This window comes from Danio rerio, chromosome 15 (assembly GCF_049306965.1).
Source record: "Danio rerio strain Tuebingen ecotype United States chromosome 15, GRCz12tu, whole genome shotgun sequence".
NCBI classification, from domain to species: domain Eukaryota; kingdom Metazoa; phylum Chordata; class Actinopteri; order Cypriniformes; family Danionidae; genus Danio; species Danio rerio.
The window spans coordinates 36,139,031-36,162,438 of NC_133190.1; the positions used below are offsets into that span (position 1 = coordinate 36,139,031).

A 23,408-nucleotide genomic window follows, 5' to 3' on the forward strand; every position below is an offset into this window, starting at 1 on the left:
TCCTCAGGAAAAACCTTTACTGTGTAAACAAACAATACATCAGACTGTTTTACAGCTGTATACGTGGCTGACTAAACAAGAATTTGCAATATACTATAGAGGCTAATTGTCAATAAAACTAGTGAATGGACTTCCTGTTTTGAATGGATCGGTCTTAAAACCTTTCCCCAACCCTTCGTCCCACAGCAAAAAGCAGAGCCATCAACATTTTAAAGCCACTGAAATGTCACAACTAATGGTGGCTGTCTGTCTAGTGTTTTCTCTTGACCTAGATAGCCCTTGATGACAAACCAGACCCAACATGTCCTGCTTTTTGCCTTATCACAGCCCATCAAGATCTTAAACACCAGGCATACAGCTGAGAATCTCTGAGAACATCTCCATTCAAACAACAAGCAGAACATTCTGCGTCAGGTAACATGAGAACGCTGCGGAAATGACTCTCTGAGGTCAGTTCAAGAATGTCTGCACGACTGACATAAAAATGAGGGATTCAAACTACACGAGATACTTAATGTGTCGATTGAGTCTCGGTAAACGAAGAGCAAATTTACAAACTGGAAACATTTTTGTTTTGCCTGTTAGCTAATATGACAGAGTTTTTTCAAACTGAAAACAAAATGTAAGCTTCTGAAAACACAGTTGTCATGTCCATGTAAACACATAAAAACAAGAGTCTTTGAAAACAATGACATCATGCGCGTTCATTGTACATGTTTAGAGAGGCGTAGATTAAAGGCAAGCTCAAACAAACATGCATCAGTTTTGGAGGACGTGGTGTTGTTGTTGTTGCTCAAGTGTCCTAGCAGTTCATCAGCCAAGTGTGGATATACTTCACATTACAACCAAGCAGAGATACATCTTACACGCATGGCAAATTGTACATACATATTAGTGTCAATCGCAAAATAGGCTCATTCTGAAAACGTAGCCCTATATACGTTTCTGGAGATTGTGAATTATGTAGCCAGAAGTACGTTTGGCTGCTTTTCATTTTTAAAATTAATGCTACGGGTTGAATAATGCCGTTCCTTTTCACGCTTACCAGCTGACTGCTTAAGTCTGTTTGAACGGCTATCTCGCTGTAATCAGTTTAGCTCGTTAGCTCGTAATGTACATCAGCGGACTAGAGACGCAGATCGTAGTTGACCACGACGACAAAGTTCGAGTCTGATGAAGAATTGTCCCAGAAAGCGGATAAAACATAAACAGAAGCCAAAAAAATAAAAATAAAAAAGTAAATAACTGGGTGAGAATGTGGTATAATCTGAAAATTGTGGTAAAAATCAGGCGAGAGCTTGGATTGCAGGATTGCTTTTGAAAATTGTTGGTTGGGTTTAGGAAAGTGGGTGAGCATGTAAATCAACACAATTGGTTAGGTTTAGGAAATGAGGAGGGTGGGTCAGTCAAACGGTCAGTCATTCAGTCAATCAAACAGTCAACAGCAGCTTCTGGTGGGTTTACGTGGAACAGCAGGCGCGAATGGCACTCACTAGAGAAATTAGAGATCTCAAAAAGCAAACACAGCGGCCTCTGGTGGATTTGCGAAAACAAAAAATACAAAAAAAAAAACGTAGCTCCTGGGACATATTTGGCAAACTCCAGAAATATAGAGGTATGTTTTTAGAATGAGCCTGGGTTAGTCAATCATTTGCCGACTGCATGTCGTCACTTTCCTACAGCTATTTTCTACTATGGTGACATCCCCAACTACTGCCCTGGCAAATGAAGTACAAAGATTTTTGTAATTTTCATAAATGTGTAAATCCAGATCATATTAAAAACATTGTCATGTAAACAATGAAACTTTTTAAAAGTTTTGTTTTTGACAGCATTGTAATATCACATTATATATATATATTTATATATATATATATATATATATATATATATATATATATATATATATATATATATATATATATATATATATATATATATATCAACCAAACTTTCTAAAGAAATCAAATCTGTCCATGTCTTAAAGGCATAGTGCCCTAAAAATAAAAAATAAAAAGATGTAGGTGAGGTTCTTCAGTCAAAATTGAAAGAAGATTGCTGCGGGTAATTGTTAATTCATAAAATGCAAGCCAAAGGATACCATGCCATTGAGAATATCTATATATTGAACATTAACAACAAACTGAACATTGTTTACTAGATTATGACCTTTAACAACAGCCTCAGTCAAACACAGTCAATCTTGTGGATCAAATGTTGTAAGCAATGTTCATTTTCTGGCTCAGACAGATCATTTATTTTAATAAGAACCCATTGTATCATCAAGAGACACAGTTATTAATTTAGCTAAATTTGTATATGCTATTATGTACTCTCATAGTAATGATATTGCCACTGAATTTTCATGAATCAACTGGGTCTATGATTTCAGTCAAAAAACCTTTCAACAATCTACTGGAGAGTCATCCACACGTAAAGGGTCTGTAAGCTAATTTGCAAAACAACCGAACTAGTCTGGTGCTTTAACATTCTCCTAAAATTCTTCCAAACCAAATAAACAGTTAATAAATCAATTAATGTAAATGTACAAATGTGTTCTCTTTATATTATTACAATTTCCTAAAAAAGCTATTTCAAATGACTAAAACAATATAACTAGAGAACTCTTCGCTGTGCTGAGCGAAAGCGCTTACTGACCAGTGCATCATTGATGACATAAGCTTGCCCAGGCCTGAATGTAATGAGTGCAGGCCGTTGGGGGAGACGGGAGGGGGGACAAGCATGCTTTGGCCCGGTTCAAGGCAACTGTACATAGTGTGAGTACACCCTAAGGCCCCGTTTACACTAGTGCGTTTTAGTTTTAAAACGGCGTGTTAGAATGAAAACGATCCGCGTCCACACTCGTTTTACCCAGCGTTTCTGAACTGCTCACTGTCCACACCAAAACGCTGAAAACGCACATCACGTGACCACACAGACACTCTCCGGCAAGCGCTGTAGCCCATCTACCCAGATGAGAGCTGTGCTAGTTGGACTTCTCATCAAGCATCTCCTGCTGGATCTAATCTCACTATATTTATTAAACGTGATATTTCATTCATCTTGTTGTCTTTATATAACGACATATTCCCTGACTTTGGTCATTGGAATCTATTACTTGTTCTCAGGTAACGTGTTTTGGCTGAGCGCAAAGATAAGTTAATGATTAATGCAACCACGTAGCCTATTCTGTATATTGACTGATCGCTTGCCTTTATTTCCTATAATGTATAAACTTATTGTATGTTATACTTTTATAATGGCCATTATCGATTATTAAAACTAATATTCAGCAAAAGTGAGGGTGTGTTTCGTATTTTGACTGAAATTGAAAGGAGGCAGTTGTTATAGGCTCCGTTTTGTTATAAATATTCACACAGTGAAGATGACGCTCATGCAGCACGACGCCTCAACATTTCTGCTGTCTGTTAAGTTGCTAATATTAAAATGAAAATAGGCAGTTCCTTAAATCATGTTTACATTTTATTGTTAAGAAAGTGAAACAACGTAGCCAGGGTGATGTGAATTAAGTTATAAAGTACACTGTTCCCTTAGAAGATTTAACCGTGTCCTCGGTATTGTCTGTTTTCCATATCAAACTGAGAAGAAGAGACTGCAGCCTTGATCAAACTTGCGAAGTCTGAACTTACAACGAGAGAATGCAGGACTGAACTGTGTGTTAGGCTACTTAATATTCAGGAAAAGCCCCAATCAGAGAGGCGAATGTCTGCAGCCCCGCCTCCGTTTTCAGATGTCTCAGTTTTTGCTCATCCACACTGAGACGGAGCAGCAACGTTTCAGAATGAAAACGGCCTCTCCAGCGTTTTCGAAACGCTCCGTTTTCGGCGCTCGATAACTCCGGCGTAGTGTGGACGGTTGGCGTAACCGTAGCAAAACTTGTGCGTTTTCTAACTATAACGCATTAGTGTAAACGGGGCCTCAGTCTCAACAAGTATTGTCTTTCTATAAACAAAAGTAAAATTAGAGGTAAGAAAATGTGTTATCTTTAAAAGTTAAGTGAGGTCAGCCATTCAAGAAAGTGAAAAGTCTGTGAGGGTCTTAATCTCCTTGTAATGTGTGCAAACCCCCTGAGGTAAATCTCACCGATCAACAAAGCAAAAGGGAGGAGCTAAGATGTCAAATGCATTTGCCTGAATGGTCCACCATTGTCCCCTGCAGAAAACAACAGCCAGAGGTGTGACAGCAATGGAGATTCCAAACTAAACATACCTTCACTTCAACCTCAATATAACGCCACTTTGAAGAAGACAAAAAAATTACAGACTTGTGAGTCGAACCAAAGTTTAAAGGTCAAAAGCTAGTGATTGCACTGTGCAGCTCATTCAACTTCATTGCTTTCATACTGAATAACTAGAAATGAATGAGTCACAGAAATGCGAGACCTGACACTTTCGCATTTAAAGTTTGGGGATTTTCTCAAACTAATAAAGGGATAGTTCTTTCAAAAAAGAGAAAATGTACTCAGTAAGTCTTGAGTAGTTCCAAACCTTTTGGAAATTTCTTTTCTCTGCTGAACACAAAATAGGGTATAAGAAATTCTGAAACTGGTAGTCATTGACTTCTAAATTAGGGGGAAAATAATGGAAATCAATGGCTACCAGTGTCCAAACTTCATCAAAAATATCTTCTTTTGTGTTATACAGAAAAAAAACTAGCTCAAAGAGGTCTTGAACAAATGGAGACAATATAAGTAGATGAATCCAATTTTTGGTTACACTTTATTGTAAGGTATAATTCTCTGGATTAATATAAAATTGACAATGGCTTTTGCTTTTAAAAACCTCCTTATTTGCAGCTACACAGCAAAAAAAAAATCTTACTTTGATTTCTTGCCTTGTTTCTAGTCCAAATATCTAAAAATTCTTAAATCAAGAAGAATTTTCTAGGCAAGAAAAACATATTGTCTTGTATTTAGAAATTATATACCAAAATTAAATGACTTTTTACTTAAAACAAGCCAAATAATCTGCCAATTGTGTAAGCAAATAATCTTATATCAAAAGGAAAAACAAGATTATTTTGCTTACCCCATTGGCAGATTATTTTGCTTGTTACAAGGTAAAACTTACATAATATTAGCGTATTATGAATGAAAACAAGAAAATATGTTATGCTTGCCAAGAAAATTAGTAGATATCTGGACTAGAAACAAAAAAAATCAAATTAAGAAAAGCATTTTTTCAGTGTATTAATGGTTATTAGGGTAGACACTGGGTAGGATTAGGGATGTAAAATAAGATTATGAACAAATATGTACTTTATATGTACTAATAAACAGCAAATATCTTAATAATAGGCATGCTAATATAAGCAACCTGTTAATAGTGACAATTAGTTCCTATACTGACGTGTTACCAAACTATAATTCTTGTGTGAACAAAAAACAAAATTTGGTGTATAATGTCACAACAAACACTATTAATTCCTGTATTATGCATCTGAAAATGACTTAAATGGTTAAATACAAAACATTAAATACAAAAAAACTGGTGATACTTTATAATAACTGCAGATTATAAGTGATTTCTTAAGCATTAGCAAATAGTAAATGCATAATTTGTTAAGCATTAAGTCTACATTATAAGACTTTAATTTATAAATACTGCTAGAAATGCTGTATTCTTGACTTTTATAATGTATAATGAGCTTAATAATTGTACTTTGACACTTTGTTACTGATTCCTTTTTCATCACTAAAAGAAGCGTTGCGTTATTTACAAACCATTTGTATTTAAGAGTAGTTGGTGGTTTTTAAGATCATTCAGAATGAGCTAGTAGATGATTAATAAACCAAATCAAAATGTATATATCTTACTATTTAGGAATATAGTAAACCTATACCGTCAGCCATTTTTCCCCTCAGGACGTACCTGCTGCTATCCTTTTAAGTAGTTGCTGACGGGCAATGATCCTGCCCAGCCTGTACCCAGAGCGCCGTCTGAGGTGATCCATCCTCAGGTAGATATCCTGTGTCTCTGGGGTCATGTTGCCCAGGCATTCACTGCTCTCGGTGCGTGGCAGCTCCCTATACATGATCACACAATCGTCCAGCGCCCCCTCCCCGAAAAAAACAAACACCTGAAGCAGTCACGCAACTGTGAGTCTGTCTACCAACAACCCCACACGTGTGAGATGTGAGTCTTTGGAGCTCTAGTATCTGGGAGGAGAGCCAAACGTCAGCCCCGCCTCTATTCCCAATCACGTGACAGGAGGTGAGCCAATGGGAAAGCAGGGTGGAGGGGGTGGGGCTTGCAGCTGAGCTGAATTCAAGGTCTGTGTGAGCGCTGCTCAGTTCAGGAGGGAAATATAAATACCAGAGGAATGCCTGTGAACTGAGCGAGTGGAGAAAGCTGGAGAGCAGGGGGCCGTGGGAGGGGAAGAAGAAAAACAGCGTGGCTCAGATGAAAAAAAAGAAAAGAAAAGAACAAGCCTGCCGCTGTGAAGCCCCACTCAGGTGCCAAGTTTGCTCAGGAAAAGTTTGTTACGAAGGCGAGACACAAATAGTTTTTTCATGCCCCTCTCATTTTTGAGATGTTTTCATGTTTTTTATTTCAATCTAATGTAAAGAATACATCCAAAAAGCTCTATTTAGAGTTAGTTCTGTTGTATTTTATTCATTTCTACTTGTATATTTTAATCACAATGCATGTTTTAAAGGTATAATTGTTTCCTTACGTTTATTTATTTTTCTTCGCATGTACAAAGCTATACATTTGTACCTTGAGCAGCACTTACATACACCAAAAGCCCTATCATACCCAGCGCAATAAGGTAAAAAATGTGTTTTGCGCGATTTGTTGCTGTTTTCAGGCCAGTGCAACCTTAATTTTTCACTTTTTTGCACCACGTTGTTTAAATAGCAAATCCATTTGCGCTGTTTTGTGGACTCATGGGTGTTCCAGTCCAGAAAGGAGGTGTGTAAAGGCGCATTGTTGACGTGTTGCTATTTAGAGAAACTAAAATAGAATATGCAATTGACCAACTGAAAGCAGGTCTAAAGTCCATTGCAGATCACATTAGTTGTGTGCCTTAAACTCAAACACATTGCTTAATACACACCGGATGTTCAGCAATACGCAAATATCTTTACAAATGAAAAAGAATTAAAGGATTAAAATATTACAAAATTATTATTTTCTACTTAAATATAAAAACCACTGCCTTCATGCCTTCTTCATCTCGGGGGGGCTTTTTTCGTTTTTTTTCATGACAATTTGCTTTTGTATAATGTTATTATTATAAGCAGTATTATTTATTATAAACATATTTATATTTGTTTTAATAAAAACTAGTTTACATTTGTCCTCCTGTCTGGTTTTGGAGATGTCTACATCACCATCTGAGGCATAAGAATAGGAGAATAGGTGTTTGGAAAGTTTTTTGACCACACTTCGTTATTATTGTTCATTTAATCATTTGCTGGAAGTTAGAACTGAATTTAGAAATAGTTTTGAAACAAATCTTTGTGCTCAACCTACACAATTAAATATGTAGGCTAATAGATGTCTTCAGTGGAGTGCACATAACACTGTTTCCTTATACACGAAAGTAAAGAAGTAAAGAGAAAGCAAAGAGGCCGAATGGAGGGGGCTCATTCTTTATTCTTGCTGCAGATGGTCTTTTTAACTGTATTCTTGCTAATAAAGCATTGAATACGCCATGTAAATAGCCAATGTACCACGGCGCAATAGGAATGGGAGACTCTGATTTGATAAATGCACGTTATGCTGAAAACACATCCACAACACCCTCATTCTACTCTTATAATAAGTATATATATATATATATATATATATATATATATTTTTTTTTTTTTTATATATATATAAAACTATAGATAAAAATATATAAACAAAACAAAACAAAATAAAAAACAATTATAAATGATTATACATTTTTTTCTGGATGTTCACAATGTGTTTTCTAAATGATGAATTACGATAATAAAAACGTGATTCTCAAAATTCCACTGTGTAAAAACAAAAACATTCAAAAAAAGAAACTAGAATTGTGAAATAGACTTCCATCCAGTGTTTACATTTCTGTGCTAGAAATGTATGCAGATTGGCAAATATTTAATTCAATAGTGCCTCATTTGCATTAAAAAATTATTTTTAAGAAAACTTGAAATAAAAAAACTACATTTTTTAATATAATCAATTAGCTGGGGAAGTATGGAAATAACTGTTAGTTCATCTTTTTAACCTATGCACCTTGTCTAAAAGGGGAAAATAGAAAGTAAAAGAGTGGCAGAAAGAGAGAAATGTTTACTTCATTTAAATGGTTTTGGTTAAATAAAATGTGTTCAAATAATCCACTAGAACAACACAACGGAAAAACAGACCCGGAGGTGACGGTGAGTTTCACTGTAGATGTTAATAAAGGTGTCGTGTTGGTAAACTTGGTCCCCAACCCCCTGTTTGCTTTGAGCTCAGTGGGGCTTCAGCTTGTGAAACGACCATTCAGAATAAAATGGCCCATTTCACACGTTAAAATAGGTTGTACAGGAAATGTCTCAACTCTAGGCTAAACACAAAGAGCTTATTTATGCTGTAAATATGCACTCATATTTATAAAATAAAATTTTATAAAATAAAATTGGGCAGCTAGTGGCGCAGTGGGTAGCACCATCGCCTTACAGCAAGAAGGTCGCTGGTTTGAGCCCAGGCTGAGTCAGTTGGTGTTTATGTGTGGAGTTTGCCTGGGTTTCCTCCGGGTGCTCCCCAGGTGAATTGGATAAGCTAAATTGTCCATATTCTGTGAATGTGTGTACGGGTGTTTCCCAGTGATGGGTTGCAGCTAGAAGGGTATACGCTGCGTTAAACATATGCTGGAAAACTTTGCGGTTCATTTCCCTATGGCCACCCAAGATAATTAAATTAACTAAGCCGAAAAGAAAACTAATGTATGAATGATAAAATAAAATAAAATAAAATAAAATAAAATAAAATAAAATAAAATAAAATAAAATAAAATAAAATAAAATTAAATTAAATTAAATTAAATTAAATTAATTTAAAACAATGTGTAGGAAATTTTCTTTTGTTAAAAGTAAAAACTAAAATACTTTAGTAAAACCATTTATATGAACTATTTATAAAGACATATTATATAATTATAGAAAGAAATGATGACAAAACTTAAAATAAATAATAATATAATAGTAAAAAAGTTCTTAGTTCCACTTATTTTAGTACAAAAATTATAAAAGTATATATTTATTGTTATTATTTATATATATATATATATATATATATATATATATATATATATATATATATATATATATATATATATATATATATATATATATTTATATATATATATATATATATATATTCATTACAATAAATACATATACAGTTACTTTTATTTTTTATATATTATTTATATTCATTTTATATTTGTTTAGAGATTTATTTTTGGAAAAATAAAAAAATTCAAAATTCAAAATTAAATATTTAATAATATTTATTATGAAATAATAAAATGTATTATCTTCAGGCTGTAAATAGTTCTTTGCTCCACCTACTACTTCTATGTATCGATTGGTGTAAGGAGACACCAAGCCCTCGAACTCAAACAACAAACCACACCCTGGCAGTGAAACATACAATCTTAAACATCAAAACCAAGGGGCATGGCCAAATCAAACATTATGAAACAAAGAATATACTACTACTACTACTACTGCTGCTATTCCTTCTCCTCCCCCTATAAGAAATACTACTACTACGAATAATAAATTACATAAAATTCATAAACCATATTTACAAACATACATATTTTTACAAAATTCTCTCCCAAAATTAACTTCCGTCTTATAACGTCTTATAACAAAAAGACGTTTTTAAAATCTGTGTGAACCGAAAGTCTCTGAGACTTTTAATTTAGTTAGTTGATGTCCTTCCAACTGCAAAATGTAAAATATTGTGTAGGGGGTGCGCTTTCAATTTGCACATTAATCCCTCAAAGCAAACTAATCGTAAGAGAGTGAATTAATTATGGATGTCCCGATCAGGTTTTTTGCCCTCAAGGCATTCGATTTTGAGTATCTACCGATAACAAAACCCGGTCCGATATTTCTATAATACACAAAAAAAGAATAAAGAAAACTGATCCAGGATGTTACTTATTTTTTATTTAATTTACCTTACTTTAACATTCAACAACTCTGTTAACAAACAGAGCACTTCTGTAAATAAATAACATAAATTCTTCACTTTTGGACTTTGGTGCAACAGTAAATATAAAAAAAAAAACTAATATAAAAACAAAAAGCACCTCAACTAAAAATACCCAGCAGTCAATCTCAAGTTTACATATCTCACCATTTGCTATGGCAATGTTGTCGTCATCAACTTTATAATACCTCCAGACCCCAGACATACTCGTGCTTTTCGCTTCAAGCTGCTTTCGTGCTCTACTAGCATTTAACCAATAAAGTCTCTGCAACAAAGTGATGTCCTGCCGCACACGTTGCTGTTTCTGTGTGAAGTCAAGAAAGACCTCTAACTCTGTGCCAGCGCATAATTATAGATGATACACATATATTTGATCCTGATCGGGAGGTAACATCTGACTCCTATCAAGTCTGAAACCGCTTGATCAGGCCCAGTTTCCGATCAGATCTGGATATCCCTAGTATTAATATGCAGTTGATATGGAAACCCTCAGGTTGATGTCAACAGAAGGACTGCCGCGGAAGCAAATGTTCACACTTTCATTAAAGACTACAAAAAAAAAAAAAAAAAAAAAATTCAGTGTATTAACTAGCACAGATTCATTATTCACCTTGGTGAAAAATCTACTTTTCAAGCTGTTTAGACAGACGTGTATGTATATATAGTGTATAGACTGTCATAATGGGGTGATATAAACACACACAGTCCCTTTTTTTCAATTTAACAACATAAAAACGTTGGACCAATTGGAGCGGTTTTCAGACCGACCAAAACTTTACATAGGAAAGGGGTCCCCCCGTCCACCAATATTGATTGACAGCCTCACATCACGATCATATCCTCAGTTTCTTGTTTCACATCCGCCATTTTCAGTGTGTGAGTCAAAGCGACATCACTAAAGGAACACCCTTGCTCTATTTTTAGATGAAAGGCTTATTGGGCTCAACACAAGATCAATATTCTCCACATTACCACTCTAATCGGAATTATTGCTTGTACCTTCTGCGTGGCGCGGCGCAGTGCATATCGGAGGTCTGGGCGTGGGTTTCTGTCGGGGTGCACGTGGCGGAGCTTCAGGTTGGCGGCTCAGTGACCACGGCGCCGTTGTGTTTGCCCTGGTGGAGGCCTGTGTTTGGAGTTCTGGAATGCGTGGCGGGACGATTCGGGACACGATTCGGGATGTTTCTGCCGCACCACTGAGAGTGTCTGATGTGCCATGTTCGGGGTGCATTCGGTGTCTCAGTCAAAGTTAATTCAGTGTGTGTGGTTATCAATCTCGGTGTACAAGCTCGGCACTTGTACACCGAGACTATGCAAACTATACAAAGACACAAATGATTTTGTACTCTCTGCTTGGTCTGTGTCCGACTCGTACATGTACGGCTGAACGCTGATCCTAGCTTATCTCAGCTTCTCTCTCTCTGTCAGCCTGTCTGTTGCAAACAGAGCGTGGGAGCTTTTGGCTCCGCCCCCTTATTACGTTGGGCAGGAAACCGAAACTAATGTTCACGTGAAGAAACACGCCCCTAAAATAGAAAACTGTGTAAACGCCATTCAACATGACACTTTTTAACACATTATGATAAAAACATCTGAACTGTGCGCTGAACTGAACCTAAACTGGCTCACTCAGAAGAACCATAATATTAATATTAAATCATAAAAAAGGGGTAAACTATGTGCCCTTTAAAAAAAACAATGTGAGCTAGAAAAATAAACTTTGTAAATTTCACGAGGACTTTAAAGAGCATCTGTTCCATTGATTTATAGAACAATCTTCTGACTGAAAATATAGTGTCTCCCAAATCGCATAATTAAATATGCATTATTGCACTCCATTTTGCAGTATAAAAAGTAGTAGTGCAATCACACTAAAATATAATTTTTTTATCATAAATTCTTAGTCTTTCTCATTTATTTCACTAATTTGGCAACCATCAAACATCGTCTGGGAAATGGGTTAGTTAAAAAATGTTAGCATTCCAATTGGAATGCCACTAAATTCATATCCTTTGCTGTTGAGTGTGTAAGTGCAGAAATACATAATGCATGGGTGTATAGTGTACCATTTAGGAATATTGCTGTTGCCTGAACTCCATCACTCCACAGCATACATTCACTGTTAGCATGCGTTATATATCTAAGTGTGAGCGGACACATAAACACATGATCACAGTATACAAATGGGCACGACACCAAGCCAAACACTCTCTGTGCCTGTTCCAGGACTGGCACACACACTAGTACCAACCACACAAAGACCGCAATTCAACCAGCGCCTGCAAACCCTGATGCTATTTATACACAAACTACGCCGCAGCAAAGTGCTGGTGTTTTCTAGCCTGTGACGGCTGTAAGACGCTCTGTTCAGGTTGTGTCGCTACATTACAAATGATCTCATTTGTTGACCCAGAGCTTGAGCTTATAAACAGTGTACAGTGGACGCTTTTGCAGATTCATAACACACAAAGCTGCTCTGTTGAGCTCAGGTGTAACTCTATGAGTGATGGAGTAACTGTAATGGTGCGGATGATTTTCTAAACATGCCTAATGTAGTTGATTAATGATTGTGCTGAATGGGATATTAAACATAATATATTTTAAATCTTTATGTTTTTTTTTTATATTTAATATTTTATTTAATTTATTTAGGATTTTCTTGCGATTGGTTTATTATATTCTTTATGTCTATATTAAACTAAAATTGAACTTAATGATCCTTGCTCATATTAATAATAATATATTTCTTAGTTTATCTATTGTGTTACATATTTTTGTGGTTTCCTTTATATTTTGTTTTAATTAATTTATAAAGGATTTTCTCCCAATTGGTTTATTATTTTATTTATGTCTATAATTATACTAAAATTCAACTAAATCAAACTATATTTATTTCTGCTGATATAAATATAATACATTCTAGTTTATTTATTGTTTTATATATATTTTTGTGTTTTTTAATATTTTGTTTTAATTAATTTATATAGGTATTCTGCAATTTGTTAAGTATTTTCTTTGTCTATATTAAAAATTCAACTAAATGAAAATATATTCCTTTCATCCTTGCTGATGTTAATTAAAATATATTTCTTTGGTTATTTATTGTGTCACATATAATATTTTACTTTATTTATTTAGGAATTTCCTGCTATTCTTTATGTTTCTTTATTTTTATGTCTATGTTAAACAAAAATTCAACTTAATGAAAATTGATTTTTTTTATAATTATAATATATTTTTCTGTTTATTTATTGTGTTACATATTTTTGTGTTTTATATATATTTTGTTTCAAATAATTTATAAATAATAATATAAATAATAGTATATAATTAATAATAAATAATCATATTTCTCCCTATTTGTTTATTATTTTCTTTGTCTATATTAATATTTTATGTATATGTCTGTAATATAATATAATGTCTATAATATAATATATGTCTATATTATACTAAAATTCAACTAAATTAAAATATATTCCTTTCATCCTTATTATTGTATTAATTCTAATATATTTCTCTGTTTAATTATAGTGTCACATTTTCTATTTTTAAAAAATAGAAAAAAATATTTTTTTTAATTTATTTATTTAATAGAAATTTTATTTAAAAAATAGGTTATGTTTTAATTTATTTATTTAGGATTTTTCTGCAATTTTTCAGTATTTTCTTTATTTACAAAAATTCAACTAAATGAAAATATATTAATTTCATCCTTGCTGATATTAAATATATTAATTCCATTAAAATATATTTCTGTTTATTAATTGTTACATATTTTTTGTGTTTTTTATTTTATGTTTTAATTTATTTATATAGGATTTTCTCACATTTTTTTTATTTTCTTTATGTCTATATTGTACTAAAATTCAACTAAACTTAAATTTGTTTCTTGCCTCCCTGCTTTTTTATGTTTTCAATAAATAAATTATTAATGACATTTTATGTCAGTTATTATCCATATGACTTGTTAACCAATTTAATACTATACTATATGATTTTCGGTGTTCAAACTTACCTAATATTAAGGAAAAAACATCTCTAAAAATATAATAAAATAAAATCTTTTCAATGTTTATTACTGTAATTCTAATAGTATTACTATTATTAATAAGACTGCAATAGAGAACTAAATAATATTTCAAATTTATATATATATATATATATATATATATATATATATATATATATATATATATATATATATATATATATATATATAAAACATAAATGATTATCATATCACTACTTTGCCAATATTTAAAATAAACATAAACATATAAGCATACATATAAGCATACAATGCAATATTACAGTATTTAGTGCAACACCTGTAGTATTACATTTACATACTTTTGTATTAAATATTATTCAATAATCAAACTCTTTAAAATAAGGTTGTATTAGTTAATGATATTTACTATATTTACTAATATGAATAAAATAATGACAATACATTTTGTTAATGTTAGTTCATAGAAACAAAGTTAACTCACAGTGCATTAATTATTAACCATTGTAATGTGTAACCAAATATTTAACATAAAATAATACATAAATAAATATGCATAAATATGACATATTTAGCATATATATAATATTTAATAATATTATGTATTATTATTATTATTATTGTTATAAATTATAAATTATGATAACAACAATAATAATAATAATAATAATAATATCTACATTAACAGATTTCAGAAGTAATATAAAGATTAAACTTTATTCCTTCATGAACTACTGACTGGAACCGGCCTTTATTTGAACACATTTTCAGCTTCATGTAGGAGAAGATGTGTTATTGAAAACAGATCAAACGTCTTTGTCATGCAGAACTGAGTGCATGGCCAGATTTAGCTGGATACTGAGAGCCAAACGTGCCTTTGCCAGACCTCTCATCATCTCTGTACTGAAGCCAAAGAGTGTCTGACAGCTCACAATAAATACATGCTGAAAAACACAGCCTGAGTCTATGCGTTTCAAAAAAATATGAAGCTTACTGTGAAAATAAACAGTTCTTTAACTAAACATCCAAATTTTGGTTGGAAAAAATTAACAGGATATCAACTGTTTATTTACTAGTATATTTATAGGTATTTACTAGATCGATATTTGTACAAAATAACAAGGAAAAAATAACAAAGTTTAATTAATCAAGTTAATAAAATAACATAAAAAAGAAAAAACTGGATAAAGAAAAAAATAATCAAATAAATAAGTGTATGGGAATATAATTAATTAAAAGATAAATTTAAAAACATTAATGAAATGAATGAAAAATAATGGACGATTGAAGCAAACAAATACAAAAATGAATGAAAAATTTAGATAAAATGGGGTAATAACGAAAATAATACAAAATGCTAAATAAAAACAGTAAGGGACATATAAATATTAAAGTTTTGAAATAATAAATAAATAAATAAATAAAGGGAATAAGAAAAGAATAAAAAGGACAAATGAATGAATAAATAAACTATTAAATCTATTTAAAAAAACAAAACAATCCATGACATCATAATCAAATAAATTCATAAATAGCAGAATAAAAAACAAAAAAGAAAAGAATAATGAAAACAAATAGATAAAAGCAAGAACAAGAATAGAATATAAAGGATAAATTAAAGATGAAAGAACAGTAAACTATTTTAATAAACAATAACCAGATAATAAATAATAACCATACAAGCAAACATGATGCAAAATTAAGGGGCTAAAAAAAGATATTAAAAAAATCAATAAACTAAAAAGAAAATAAATGAATAAATAAACTAATAAACAGAAAAAAGTACAAGGAAATGTACTTAGCTTTTCAAAACATGTCTAAAAACATGTTATGTGAGATCATAATGAAGCAAATACATGTACAGTACATCAACAACATCAGCCAAACTCCTCTGCAAGGATCCTTCTTAAAGGGACAGTTCATCCAAAATAAGTGCTCACCATTTAGAAAAAAAAAATACTACGGAAGTCAATGGGAACATTTTTCAAAATATCTTCCTTTGTGTTCAACAGCAGAAAGAATCTCAAACGGATTTATGACAAATGGACAGTGAGTAAGTGATGGCTGAAATTGCGTTTAATTTTTGAGTAAACTGTTCCTTTAAGAACCCCCTGCTCCACACTCAACCTGCCTCAACAGGTCTGCACTCAAATGGCAACAGCATAAAGAAATCTACATCTCAGGTCTTAAAAGAGTGCAGCGTTTGGTTTACACACCGCACGGTCATTATGGCTCTTCATTTTTGTATTTTTCCACTAGCTGAAGTCAGAAGCCAGAAGCATCTGCCAAGAAAGCGTAACCGTATTTGTACACCTTCAGGAATTAATAGCTACATTTTGATGAAAAGAAAAATAAACAGTTCTTGTGGCTCTTCCCCAATCAGGTCAGATGAGGATTTGCCACAAGAGAATATCTGTCAGAACCACAGCCAGTTCCTATACTGCACAAAAACAAATGCCCTTCTTGAAGAATGCTAGACACTCTTATATAAAGCTGAAGTCTACTAAAATCACACAAAATAATTATTAAAAATCAACATGAATAAGAAAATAAGTAAATAAATAAATAACTTAATTTATGAATGAATGAATAAATAAATAAAAATAGCAAAACAGAATTCTTAAAATTAACAAACATATTTATTCCCTAGCAAATACTATAGCACATTAAAACACATAAAATTATTATAATTATCATCATAATGTCAAAACAACACCAATATTATCATAATACTAATATGATCCTATTCATAATAATCAATGATATTCATTGAAACATTATAAGATATATTAAAGTATGTTTAATAATGTCATTATTATTTAATATCATTTATTGAATATATGTAATTTAAATGTAATTTTATAATATCATAATCATAAAAATCAAATATATAATATATTAGAAATACATAAATTATATATGTATAAATATAACGTATAATTACTGTTAATATAAATAATAATAATTAACAAAAAATACTTTATACATTAGACTTTTATTTAGATTTTTTAGGGTACATTTAATTTAATGGATTTTTCAGGTTTTTTTTTTTTTTAAGTGTGTTCTTATTATTATGATTAGCAGCAGCATTCTGAATCTGAAAAACTGCTTTAAAGCTGTCACATTATTCTACACTGTAAAAAAATCAGGGTTCCACCCAATTCATTGATGTTGTAACAACACAAACCAATTTAATTAAGTTAATTGGTGTTGACAAATGTACAACCCAGGCTCATTCTGAAAACTTACCCCTGTAAACATTTCTGGAGCAATATTTTCTTACAGTTTCTGTTTTCGCAAATCGAAAAGAGGCCGATTTCTCTCATGAGTGCCAATAGGCCTGCTGTTCTTGCATAAATCCACCAGAGGCCGCTGTCAACTGATTGTCGACTGACTGATTGACGGATCGACTGACCTTCCTCTTTCCCTAAACCCTAACAAAAGGGTCTTCAAAAGCACAGATTGACCCGCCCACCCACTTCCCTTAAATCCAACCGACAGTTTTAAAAAGCAATCCAGAAAAATTAAAGCCCTCGCCTGATTTTTACCACATTCTCATCGTGTTATTTACTTGTGTATTTTATTTTTTGGCTTCTGTTTTTGTCTTACCTGATTTCTGGAACTGTTCTTAGCTGGACTCGAACCCCGTCATCGTGGTCAACTTTGATCTGCATCTGAAGTCCGCTAATGTACACGATGAGCTAACTAGTTAAACTGGTATTAGCAGGAAAGCCGTCCATACGGAGCTGGTAAGCATGAAAAGGAACGGCATCATACCGCCCTGTAGCATTCGTTTTAAAGACAAAATGCAGCAATATGTACTTCTGTCTACATAATTTGCGATCTCCAGAAATGTATATAGGGCTACATTTTCAGAATGTAAGAGATAAGAGAATCGAACATAAAACAACAAGTTGTCCCAAGAAAAATCTCAGGAGTCGTGTCGTTTCAGCTTATTTTAAATAAGTTTGAACATTGAATAGTGTTTTGAGTATAGTAGCTGAAATGTAATGTAGCTTAAAATGTGATCAAATTTACTTGCTGAGATCAATCAAGACCAGTCAGCTTAAAATAAGATTTACAATCTATGATGACATTTTATAAAAGACTCTATATTTCACTGCCCAAAACAATTCTTAGTTTTTGCAAGTGTAATAAAGCCTCCTCCATGCAGAGAGAGAGAAACTGACGACTCCACAACTCAGAGAGCTGAAGATATCAACACAGCCCAGTGGAAAGAAAAGTTATCGGCATAATATTTACTCTGTGGGTTTCTGGGAAGGGCCGCTGAATGTGGGCAGGAGCCAGATAAAACCAGCAGGTGCTCACGATTCGCTCCAGCAGACGGTGAAATGTTTCTGCTGTCTCCTCTGAATTCTGCTTGAACTCAATCTCCCATTGAAAATGTCAAAGCCGCGTCACTTTTATGAGTCTTCTCTGCTTTGAGGAATCTGTTCTTTTCTTTCAGCGTAACTTTATATGGCAAAACCGGCTAAATGTTGCTGTAATCCATCTTTTCTGTGGCCCTTGATAGCTGTTAAGTGATTATTTTGAAAATAGCTGGGCAGGAGATTTGAATGATGTTTCGGAATCGTAGTAAGAGCGTGTAATATTTTTGGGCAGTGTGACATTGGAGAAAACTGACATTGCCATATTTTTTCTTTTCTGCTATAATGCAATAAGAAAACATTTTCACCAGATGAATTAAAAAGCTCTATATGGAAAAAAAAACTTACTATTTAGAATGATTGTGGTGATTTTATAGGAATATCTATCTATCCATCTATCTGTCCATCCGTCCGTTCATCTATCTATCTATCTATCTATCTATCTATCTATCTATCTATCTATCTATCTATCTATCTATCTATCTATCTATCTATCTATCTATCTATCTATCTATCTATCTGGAGCGAGCTATTATTACAACAAAGTCAAGTAATTCTGCACAATAAAAATAGCTTATTTTTCTACTATTCACTACCATTACACAATTTTTAAAAATTAAAAATTACTTTTATTCAGCAAAGTGTGCGTTGAATTGATCAAATCAGGCAGCAAAGACATTAAAAACGATTAATTTTACTAACGATTTCCGTTCACCAAACATTCATGATTTTGCGCACAACTAATCAGCAGCTAATTTCAATATTGCTAATAGAAATAAGAAATGACTTTAAGCACCAAATCAGTATTATAATACTTTCTAACTAAACATGGTAATTATACTACTGTACAAATTCAGCTTTGTCATGTTACAATAAAAAACAGGTCATTTACACTCACCGGCCACTTTATTAGGTACAGCTTACTAGTACTGCAGTGGACCCCCTTTTGTCTTCAGAACTGCCTTAATCATTCGTGGCATAGATTGAACAAGGTACAGGAAATATTTTTCAGAGTTTTTTTTTTTTCATATTTGTTTGCTGCACATCCATGATGTGAATCTCCCATTCCACCACATCCCAAAGGTGCTATATTGGATTGAGATCTGGTGACTGTGGAGGCCATTTGTATACAGTGAACTCATTGTTATTTTTAAAAACCAGTATGAGATTATTTGTGCTTTAGAAATGGTACATTATCCTGCTGGAAGTAGCCATCAGAAGATGGGCACATTGTGATCGTAAAGGGATGGACATGGTCAGCAACAATACTCAGGTAGGCTGTTGCATTGACACAACACGCAATAAATACTAATGGGCCCAAAGTGTGCCAGAAAAATATCCCCCACACCATAACACCACCAACACCACCAGCCAGAACCATTGATACAAGGCAGGATGGATCCATGGTTTTATGTTGTTGATGTCAAATTCTGACCCTTCCATCCGAATGTCGTAGCAGAAATTGAGACACATCAGACCAGGCAATGTTTTTCCAATCTTCTATTGTCCAATTTTGGTGAGCCTGTGGAAATTTTGGTGAGCCTGTCTTCGCAGATCGTCTTGACCATGTATACATGCCTGAATACATTTAGTTGCAGCCATGAGATTGACTGATTATAAATTTGCATTAACGAGCAGTTGGACAGTTGTACCTAATAAAGTGGCCGGTGATATATATATATATATATATATATATATATATATATATATATATATATATATATTTATATATATATATATAAATTGCCATAATAATTATATTATCATGATGAATGCTTAGCTTAAATGCAAAGATCTTTAAGTATATTTCATGAAAACATTTTGGTTATTAATGTACATTGCGAAGAACTTTTTTTGGACAAATAAAAAGCTATTTTTTTAATATTTTAAGTTGTTTAAAGCCTTAAATTCCAGATTTTCACATAATTGTATGTTGGTTAAATAATATCCTAACCTAACAAACCACACATTAATGGAAAGATTATTTATTCAACTTCCTGATAATGCATAAATATCAATTTTCAAAAATTGACACTCATCACTAATTCACACATATCATGCCAGCCCCAAATATCTGCACACTAGAATATATATAGTCCGCTCAAAAGAATTAAAGCTTTGAATGGCAAACTTTGTTGTGAAGGACAGAACTGAAAGGTGGAGCTCTTTCTGCCAGAACATCCTTCATGCTTGAACTTTTAATAGAGGCTCAAGTCAGACTGAAATATATCCCTCTTGGGAGCCGCACTGATCTCTCCACCGTCATGCCTCAAAAAGCTCCTCATTGTTTGGCATGTGAATAAACAGGCCGCGCACATGACTGCCACCTACATAGCACACAGCACAACCCTGAAATACATATATGGAAATGAACGTGATAAGCACGCCAGCAATGCCTCAACATTTCATCACCACTCCTAACGTGAGCCCAAATAAACAAAGAGCCTTGAACAAGACAAACACATGAGCTGCTAAAGGTCTAGCTCTAACTGCAGACTTTCAATTACTGTCCGATAAAACAACAGATGGAAACGCATAATGCATGCCAACAGCAAAAATGAAATTATAATATGAAGAGTGATTAGTGTTTTCCACTATATTGGGACAGCATTGCATTGACTGACATCTAGTGGTCAAATCATGCAGTTAAACGTCTGAATCCATCAACAAGAGTTATTAGTAGTAAACAGTAGTTCCTTCAAATGTTGCACATATGCCAGTTAAAGGGAAACTTCTGGCACGTAGCCAGAGGGGGTTCGGGTGGTTCGAAAGACACACCCCCTCACCGACAGAAGTCCAGAATTTTTCCCATACATGAGCTCATTCGTCCTATTTTAACTGCTATGCCTTAATAAATTGTGAAAATAATCCATTGAAGAAGACTTCAACACCAAGCAGAATCACGTGTTGGCTGTCACTTCAGCATGACTGAGGAATGTTAAATGTGCTGGCCAGCATGTTATTTATATGAAAGATATTTAAATGTCAATAGGCTGCAGTTTTTTATTTAAAACTTTAACAAATTACTTTTTTCTAGCGATGTATGATGTAATAGATTTGTATTAAAAAAGTATTGTATTGTTCTCATATTTCTTTATTCTATATATTTAGGAAATGTTTATGGTACATCAAAAAGTCGTTCTGAGACCCATCCAGCATAGTAATCCAGCAAAAAAACTAGTGCTTAAAATGTCACTAAAATGCAACCTATTTAAACCTCTTAATAAAATAGAAAAAGAGGCAAAAAACTGAAAAGGAAACCACCTCATTCACCAGGCTGACTACAGGCCTGTTATTAAAGAATTTCAGTATAAATATAACAATAATAAAACCTGTAGAATGCTAATCAATTGCTTGCAAACATTAAGATTTGAAATGTTTTAATGTAGCTAAAGTCTTTTCTCACTAAGAATGTGCAAATTTGCTAAAAAACACAACAAATAACGGCAACATTGTGAAATATTATTTGAAGTATTTAACTTTACCCTGTGAATTAATTCCGATTACATTATTACAATACATTCACATAGATTATTATTATGGTTTATATTGTATTTTTGATAAAAACAAATGCAGCCTTAGTGATAAAAAGAAGCTATTTCTTTTAAACACATTAATAAATCTTTAATGCAAACATTTCAAACTTTTGACTTAGTGTAGATGATTCAAACTCCAAAGAATAATGAAAGAATGAAGTTGCTCTCTATAAGAAAATATAACCAGCAGGCATAGGATGTCCCCAACCAAGGGGAATGTTGCATTTTGTTTGGAAATGAAAATCAGGTAGACATCAGGACTCAACGTCAGACCGACGTCAGTCCAATGTTGGACAGATATAGCATTTTGGTTACTTTCTAATGCAACCTAAAAACAACCAAATATCAACACCTATTTTTGTTACAGCTTGGCTTTGTCTGGACATTACCAATATGACGTCTATCAGACGTTGGATTTTGAAGAATAAATGTCAGTATTTTACATTAATATGACACTGGTTTAAGAGGTTGGCTCGATTTTTATTTTGGTCACTTTTTAAGACAATCTAAAATTATTAATATAAACATCATTTCACGTCGTTATTGAACATCAAAATAACATTGTCCTTAGATGCTGGCGACCTAAATCTAACCTAATATTAGCATCTTATGATGTTATGTGTCAGCTGGGATGTATTATAGATAGCTAGAATGTTTCTACATATGTTTTGTCCAGTTTTCAGCTTTGTTTCCACTGACGTTACCACTTTATCTGGCTCGTTCATATTTGTTAAAAAACTGTGTTTTCATATCTTAGTATCTAACATTTAACATGTATGTTATGTTTTGAGAAAAGTTATTGTTAGCAACGTTTTATAGTATACATTTTGCTGAAAACGTATAATGATTGTGTGATGATTCTTCTTAAAAAAATAGGTGGTGTATTGCAAGTGAATTATTCTAGAAGGTAAGAGTTCAATAATTTATTTTTTTTTTGATGAGAAATTTTGATAAATTTATCTGTCGATTGGAGAAGAAATTATTATGAGCACTGAAATAGTTTATTATAATAATTTCTAATTAAACAGGATAATTATACTACAGCTATTTTACAATGCAACACATGTCATTTATATTGTAATATTATTTGATGATGCGGCTTTTTATTTTTAATTTTTTTTTACAGTTTATATCATCATAATAATTCTATTATAATAATGAATGCAGCCTTCACAAGACTTTTTGTGAATAAAATTCTAAAACTCCAAAAAAAAAAAAAAATCTAAAATGTGATACTTTATGGATCAAAATTATAAATGCTTAGCTT

At 32.7% G+C, this 23,408-nt stretch overlaps 1 protein-coding gene across 5 annotated transcripts in view; it reads right to left on the reverse strand.

Annotated features, from left to right (window-relative positions):
* The window catches only part of stard13b (StAR related lipid transfer domain containing 13b), a 173,797-nt gene that overhangs the window by 54,402 nt on the left and 95,987 nt on the right, over positions 1-23,408 (reverse strand). The window contains exon 1 of one of the 5 annotated variants that reach the window (XM_001340078.10): positions 5,892-6,157. The exons of the other annotated variants lie outside the window; for them this stretch is intronic. Within the exon in view, the coding sequence (XP_001340114.1) occupies positions 5,892-6,054 (163 nt within the window). The 5' untranslated portion in view covers positions 6,055-6,157. Of the gene's footprint in view, positions 1-5,891; positions 6,158-23,408 lie in introns of those variants that run through there. 5 annotated transcript variants of the gene reach the window in all.